The sequence below is a fragment of the Epinephelus lanceolatus genome, chromosome 17, assembly GCF_041903045.1.
Source record: "Epinephelus lanceolatus isolate andai-2023 chromosome 17, ASM4190304v1, whole genome shotgun sequence".
Lineage (NCBI taxonomy): Eukaryota > Metazoa > Chordata > Actinopteri > Perciformes > Serranidae > Epinephelus > Epinephelus lanceolatus.
The window spans coordinates 10,276,484-10,284,840 of record NC_135750.1 but is presented as its reverse complement, the minus strand read 5'-3'; the positions used below and the strand labels follow the sequence as shown (position 1 = coordinate 10,284,840).

The 8,357-nt window shown below is 43.2% G+C and overlaps 1 protein-coding gene across 2 annotated transcripts; it reads left to right on the top strand.

Moving 5' to 3' along the window:
* On the top strand, positions 1-5,409 carry LOC117248779 (uncharacterized). Of its 2 annotated transcripts, none has more exons than XM_033614037.2 (7): positions 1-147; positions 436-683; positions 2,194-2,388; positions 2,615-2,784; positions 2,914-3,063; positions 4,405-4,577; positions 4,664-5,409. In XM_033614037.2, exons 2-7 carry the CDS (start codon positions 498-500, stop codon positions 5,110-5,112), a joined length of 1,323 nt encoding a protein of 440 aa, XP_033469928.2. In that variant the 5' UTR covers positions 1-147; positions 436-497; the 3' UTR covers positions 5,113-5,409. The 2 variants fall into 2 exon arrangements, with proteins under 2 accessions (XP_033469928.2, XP_033469929.2); XM_033614038.2 differs by having other exon boundaries at positions 18-147; positions 2,618-2,784.
* Positions 5,410-8,357: the final 2,948 nt, after the last annotated feature.

The following is an 8,357-nucleotide window of genomic DNA, read 5'->3' as shown; positions in this document are numbered from 1 at the left end:
TCTCTTGACTGCAGAAGGCGGGGTGGACGAGGAGGAAGAGGAGAGGCCAGCTGCAGAAAACACAAGTCACTGCAGTAACAGAGAGATTAGATGTGACTGAACTGCTGCTGGGATGTTAGTGTGAAATGTTAGGGTGCTATTTTGGAGGTATTTGGAAAATGTTACGTCTTGCTAATGTGATTAATTAAATATATACATATATTTGGCTTATGTCTTGACTTGTGTAGACTTTAAAGACTTTTACAACTTGATTTCAAACCCTTAAAGTCATGGTATATGATATTGTGTTCATAGTCATGTAAAATAAGAAGAAATGAGACTATAATTGCACTCTGAGTATCTGATTCACTACTGGCACCAGTTATTGAAAGCTGTTTGTTTTTGTACTGTATTATCTGCCATTTAGTATTCTCCCTTGTTTCTGCTCTTCCTCAGATACTGCTGCCGTAAATTAAGAATATTTTCTGGTATCTCACGACACACATACACTTATCATCATGGGCCAGCTGTTTTCATCAGAAGAAGAGCCTTCTCAGCTGAAGGACATAATTGGTTCTCTCCTCTACGATGCCATGTTGGAACGTGGTGCTGTGCCTGACCTCGGAGTCGTCCACCCTCTCCTCCTAGCCAATTACGATGAGAGCTTTGACTCCAGGACCAGCCTCCAGGAACAACTACGAAAGGTTATTAAAGGGACAGTTCACCCAAAAATCAAAAATACATATTTTGACTCTAATCTGTAGTGCTATTTATCAATCTAAATTGTTTTTGTGTGAGCTGCCGAGTGTTGGAGATATCAGCCGTAGAGATGTCTGCCCTCTCTCCAATATAATGACACTAGATGGCACTCGGCTTGTGGTGCTCAAAGCACCAAATAATACATTTACATCTTTCCAGAAATAATGACCAGTTATTTATGCTAATCCACAGACCTTGTTGGGAGCAGTTTAATATAGGAACTATTTTCTTTCTACCAAACTACACCCACCAACCGTATCACTATGCAGAAGGAAGCATGCATCTACTCATGGACAAGAGGCTTGTTTGACAGTGCAAGATGTAAACATTAATGGCGCCGTCCTCAGCTTAGCTGCAACATTAGCTAGCTCAGTGGTGCTAGTTGAGCTAACAGTAGATGCAGGCTTCCTTCAATGTGGTGATACGGTCGGTGGTGTTTTTTTGGTAGAAAGGAAACAGTTCCCAATCTAACTGCTCACAACAAGGTGTTCAGATTATCTTGAGTAACCAGGTCATGATTTCTGGAAAGAGACATTGCTGTTGAGTTCTTCAAATTTATTTTTTGGTGCTTTGAGCACCACAAGCCGAGTGACATCTAGTTCCATTATATTGGAGAAATGGCAGACTCTCTATGTCTGCCTTCTCTTGAATACAATGGAACTAGATGTCACTCAGCTTGTGGTGCTCAAAGCACCAAAAAAAGTACATCTGAAAAACTCAACAGCAATGTCTCTTTCCAGAAATCATGACTCGGTTACTCAAGATAAGCCACAGACCTTGTTGTGAGCAGTTTCATGTAGGAACTACTGTCAGTGGTGCTAGCTAGTGGTGCATGCTTCCCTCTGCACAGTATTACGGCAGACATCACATGGCAGCTCACACCAAAACAAACTAGCCTGATTAATATCACTACAAGGAAGAGAAAAAATATGTGCTACTTGATTTTATGGTGAACTGTCTCTTTAAGACTTGAAAGAAAGTGTGACAATGTTTATGACTGATGCAAGTGCTGCGTATGAGCAAAACATTTTGGAGACATGACAACAAAACACGAGGTGATCTGTTCCTGCTGAAATAGACTGAGCGGCTGAATTGCTCATTGATTCCACCTTTAAATCTGTTCAGTCATGCAGCGCAGATGGAGACGAACAGGAGGGGGAAAGAAAGATGGTGTTGCCTTGAGACAAGAAAGAGCGATTGTGCAAAATGAAGCACCACTCAGTATTAGGAATGTGCTCCTGCTGGGGATTGTAAAAAGGTGACAAATCAATACAGTGGCCAGAGGGAACAATATGATGATGACAAAACGGAGTTTAACAGTGTTCTTAAAAAGGAGAAAGAGAAATCTTCTCAACTGGCATTTTTATTTTATTGAGACGGATGGTAAGAAGCAGTATGCCAGAATTTTGTTACCACTTAAGCACAAATAATATCTGTTCATTTCTTCTTACCCAGCTGCAGGGTGACATTGGGCACAAGGCGCCAACGTATCTGAAGGATCTGATCAGCCGATTGTCGTCCTTCTCAGATGAGCCACGTCTGGCCGGTCTGGTGGGATTGGCGATCACTATAGTGATGGATATGGCCTACACATCATCGAAGCAGTCATCAGCTGTGAAAGGGAAGTCAGCGGGGTCATCATCATGCCAGGTAAGTCCTCTGATAGAAAATAATGAGGGGGATTTATAAAAGTAAGTGCTTGGTGAAATAAATTCCTGTGTGTATCTACTGAGCCATTTCAGCCAACTTTTTTAACAAGCTCGCTAAAGAATACTGTTATAAGTCTTGATTTTGAGTGCAACAAGAAAGTGATGACAGAAAATTTAAGACAGTTATGGACCTACTCCAATTTCCATGCATTCATGTATACCTCCAGCAGAGAGTCTGGGAGCTCCAGGAGGTGATGGAGGAGTACCTGAAGCGAATTAGGATCAACTTGAATGACAAAAACAAGCTGATCCAGGACTCCATCAGACTCGAGGCCCAGCTCAGCCTCATCCTCACCCAGCTGAAGACCTCTCTGCTGGGAGGAGACTGTGACTCCAGGTGAGAGAATACAACAGAGGTGAGCACAGTGGAGTAGAGGATGGTATCATACAGTATAGACACCGTACAGTGGTTGCACAACTATGGTCATGAGTTGTTTGATTTGTCTTTCACTGTCCATTCCTCCAGGTCTCTGAGGCACTGGGCGAGTGGAGCGGCTTTTCACACCCAGATGTTGGTTCACCTGGCTCGTCTCGAGGGTCAAGCTGAGCCCCTGGCTGCAAGGGCTTCACTGGAGCAGTACAAGGAAGACCTCACACAGATCATACCTGCTTACAGGTAATTAAGTACCTGCAGGAATCTAACAGTCAACCAAAGTGGAAGGTCTTATCACATGTTTATGTGGGGTCACTAGTGGGGCTACAAAGTGGGCTACAAGTTGGGAATGGTATTTGTTGGTTACCATGTGGCCGAGACATGATAAGTAAGCTTGATTAAGTTTTTTATTTTCATCCCGTCTGGCTGAGATGTCAGTGTCTAAGAGACACACCATGCTGACGGTCATTTGTCGGTGAGCGTCTGTCACTAGTCGGCCCTTGTCGGCTGTTTTACGGCCGGTCCAGCATGTTGATTCGGCGTCAGAGATAGCGGAGCCTGTCGGTGAATGAATTCACTCTGATTGGCAGTTCAACTAAGCGCACAAGAAGAGAAACAGCAAGAGGAAAACAACAACGACCAAACTCAAGAGGGCGTGAGTTCTAAAGAAACTTAGCAGAAACGATTCATAATTGTTGGTATTATCGCTAGCACATGGTAAATATCCATTGAATTGTTATTAATGTGCTAACTGGCTAACTAGCATCTTGAATCCATGCTGTCGGTCTTCCAGTTTCCCTTTCTGACTGACAACTGCCACCTGCTGGTATGAAGAGTTATTTCCTCTCATGTAGGTGCAGAACGTACGTGCTAATTAGCTGTTAGCTGTCGTGTTCACGGTGTGTTCAAACCTAACTTTTTGGCTTAGACACAGGTGACATGAGCCAACAGTTGGTTTCGTCGCAACTATTTCTTTGATGTCTGGGCCTTAAGAAAACAAGTTTTAAAAAAAGCTGTAACGACTTATTATTATTTATTTTTTAATATCAAAACATGCAGCAACAAATAACACTGCATGAGCCACTCACAGTGCCACTGAGTCTGTTTTTATGTGACGATGTTTTGAAGCTGGAGACTGTAGGTGGAAAACCTGTGCAGGAGCCGTACTACACAGCTCACAGTCCAACTACAAAACACTCAAGATGCTGAGACTGTGTTGTCAGTCTGCAAACACGCAGCACTTCAGTGAAAGCAGGAGCCTAATAAAGCACACTGACAGTGGAAACCACAGCCACACAGGGCTCGACTGTCTGCTATGAGACAAGCTCTCCAGCCTGCTCCAAAGATGACAGCGTAAACACAAAATATTGCACATCAGACTGTCAGGAAAGTCGAGCACTAAACTATGAGCTTACATTTAGAGCCGCTGCAATATCTTCAATCATGACAGAATCAACAGCATGTGAGTAAAGTAGGAAAATAAAACATGAAAGCCAAAACGGTATTTCATCAATGGATTTTTGACCACTAGACACCAAAATGTTTTCTGTTGTATCCTGTAACCCTTCCATCTCTTCATTACAGGCGTTATAAGTCTAATACAGTGTGCGTGGTGAAATGTCGAGGAGATCTTCTGGCATCACGTGACCCCTCCAGTGAGGTGCCAGAAGATGGATCCATGACGGGACTCACTGTGATGGACAGAGAGACAGGAAAGACTGTGACCATCCCTTTATCTGCCATGAAGACAGACACAGGTAGAGTCTTTTGAAGTAGCCAAGTAAACTTCTTTTGTCTTTCTCAGTCAAGCTGCATTAAACTAAACTACACTGAACTTTAACAGAGAGAAGATGGAGAGTCTCCGGGGCCAATACCACCTCTGCAACTGTGTCCCCCTCCATTAACCTGGACCTTATCACCTCAGATCAGTATGTCCAGGCATACCTGCACCACCTGTTCTCTGATAACGGACCTGTGGCAGAGCTGAGGAACTACTTTATCAAGGCAAGTGACAAACTGAGAACACTAAGAACCCAGCCGGGATGTACAAACAAGACAGGGGTGAGAAATGTGATAGAGGAAGACGGTGGAGTGCATCTGAAAGACCGGGCACCGAGCACTGACGGAGAACAAAGAGTGGACAGGAGCAAAGAGGATAATCAGGACAAGACAGAAAGCAGAGGAAGACGAGATGAGACGGAGGAATGCGAGCAGAGAGATGAAAGATTGCAACTGAGTATTGCGGAGACGCAGCCGGCTGAGAGCTGCAATCACAGTGCAACAAGCACATAAAAGGCAAAGCAATCACAAGGTGTGCGTCCTGTATTGAAGAGAAACAAACTCGGAGGCATGAAGGAGTTTCACAATGTTTGTAATTTACTCAGAGAGCGTACCTGACTGCTAGATAGAAGCTGAATGCTAGTTTGTCTACAATGCTATCCCACAAAGTGTCAGCCTTGGCCGAATAAGAACTCTGGATTTCAATGTTATTTCTGTTGAGTGTGTTTCACAGGGTGAAGGTTTTTTTCGTGGACATTTCACTTCCACATATTAGTCAGTCAACTGCAATAAATGTAAGTTGTAAGAAAAGTATTTGGGTGCTTATTAAGGTAACTCAACCCTCAGAGGTTCTCAAAGTTTTGACGACACCAGTGGCAGTTTAAATGGTAAATAGACTTGCACTAGTATAGCACCTTTCTAATCTTCCGAACACTACATTCACCCATTCACACACACATTCACACACCGGTGGCTGAGGCTACCATACATGGTGCCACCTGCTACACGGCTTTAACCCACTCATACACGATCTAACAGCCACTTGGAGCAATTTGGGGTTCAGTATCTTGCTCAAGGATACTTAAACATGCAGACTGGAGTCGATTAGCGGGCAACTATAGGAGTCAACATACAATTGAGGGCACACAGGTAAAGTGCAGTTGCAAGTTGTTGACTGAAATCGCTAACTGTGGCTAACAGCACTAGCACTGATGACAGAACATAATTCCTACACCACTCGTGAGCAGTGCCTGACCTAACACATTCAGTGCCCTGGGCAAGCTTCCCTTGCCCCCCCCCAAAACCACCACCACCACCAAAAAGAAAAAAAGAGTTATGATTATCTTCGTATTCATTGTATTTATTACAAAGAAGAACAAGAGCTAATAAAAGAATACAGTATGTGCACATTTGCAAATTTTGTCTTTTCTTTTGTACAACCTGCCTTCTCATTTTCTGTGACTCCAACACTCTTCATATACACTCCACCACACCCATCAGTACTCTAGCATGTTAACTGTGATGATCACTTACTGATGAACACATTAAGGTGAACTGCATTGCATTAAAATATGATGCATGCATTTCGTCACGTTTGGGGGCTGCACAGAATGTTTCTGTGGGCCGCACTTTGAGCAACTATGGTATATTTGATCAATACAATACAAAGTAACATGAAAAAAGTTGCGGGGGAAAAAAAATATAGAAAGAATCTGACAGAACAAATGCTTATAGAGTGCTCCAAAGATGACCTTTTTCTGTAGGCCAACAGTTAGTGTCGCCCTGGTTTCCCTCGTCAAATAGCTAGTGGGATGTTCCCTTTTGGATTGTTGCAGAAAATAAGCTCTGTCGCAAACTGACATTCATTGTACTTACACGTTTTGTTCAGCAAGATAATCATCACAAATGAACACCTCTTTTATGAGTTCTGAAGCCTAAATGTTAGTCTATTAATGAACTACACTACAGTTGCTGGATGGGTCTAACAAACCCTGGACTTTCACCTGGGAGGCTGGTGTTGCTTCCTGTATGAATGTAGAGCCAAACCATGATGTTTTTTTCCTAAACCTAATCACATGCTTCTGTTGCCTAAACCAACACACTCTCACTCCGACCGCGTCACATATTGGTGTTTGGGTCATGGACTTTCCACGTCCACATATGATGTGCAATGTACCCTGGGTGCAATGGTTGTTGACGTTCTGGGACGCCGTGTCAAGTTCTCTTCTTTCAAGATACATTTCTGTTTTCTCAGGAAATGTAATACAGTCTCTTTCAAAATAAATGCATTTTGTCAGTACAATACCATGAATTGATGTTTTTTTTCCCTTCAACAACAAAAACACATGGTTTGGTTTAGGAAAAAAGAACAGGGTTTGGCTTTAGAATCTTACAGGACGCAAACACCGTCCTCTCAGGTGAAAGTCAGTGTTTGTTGGACCCATCCCACCCACCCCAGTCTGACTTTTGCCGCCTTAACTTTCATCCTTGTCCTGTTGCATTTTTTCCTGACTCTGCTGGTCGCTGTGTAACTATAACGACAACCGGCCACGTGTCATGCTTAAGTTAAAGGAGGCCTTTTTTCGTTGGTTTCTGACACAGCAAATCACTGCCCAAATGCCGGATTTCAACGACTGCGGAGTGAGACCGGGCTCCCTAAACATAACAATGTGCTTTTGTAGATACCTAGCGTGTAATATGTAGATGTGAAAGGCCCTGACAACGGCAATATGTGACGACTTGGGAATGAGAATAGGTTGTTTTGGGACTCATTCCTGGTGTGTGCTGTTGTACGGCTCCCCTTAATTAAATAATCAATGAAATCTCAGGAGGAGACAACAACCAGGCAACAAGTTATTCATCATACAGTTGAAGGGCACTAACAGTTATCAATGAGAATTTCTTAGAAAAAGCTCAAGTGAAAGGTTTGCGAATTCAAGATTTCTGATTGGACACTGATCACCTAGGCAGAGTCAATCCAAAAGTTTAGGTAAATCATCAAAGCTGTTCCTGGTGATAAATCATGCATGTGCACACTTCAGCCTCGCCTTGACTTTGGATACACAGAGTGATGGCCCCAGTGCCAATAAAGGGAGAAATGCACTCAGCACAGCCTGCGACAGAGATGATAACGTGCAAATTAAATTCATTTTCCCCAGAGAGATCCCCCTCCAAACCTTAAATCCATATTTGGAAATGGATCATCATATTTGATGGTGCGTATTACAAGGTCTGTAGTCACAGCTCTGCAGCCACGTAGCCATGGCAAACATGTTTCTATGGTTACTGATTGCTACTGTAACACATATGCCTTATCTTTGTGCAAATCTGAGCCTGTAAATCAGGACACATATTTATGCTCATGCTAATAAAGAGTCACATAGTGAGCTGCCTTATCTAAAGGTTTGACTTTTCATGCAGGACTGATTTTTTCTCCCCACATCCAAGTAATGTCTCAGACTTGTCAGACTTTCTTATGTTACCAAGCTGATATTAAAAGGTCACAAGCACAATGACCTGTCCGCCACCTGCACAGGACTATTTCTTTTATGTATGTGAAAAGAAACGCCCGCTGAAAAAGGGGGCATTTTGAGTGACGCTCACAGGAGAGATGGCACTTTTTGTTAAGTGTGTCTCACTCAGAAAGGTTGAAAAGATGCTTTCTCTCTCAGGAATATGGTCCGCGATGCAGCAGGTGGGCGAGTGGCACAGGAAGGAGCTGTTATGTGGCGTCGCTGGCAGCACTGTGTGAATGTCAA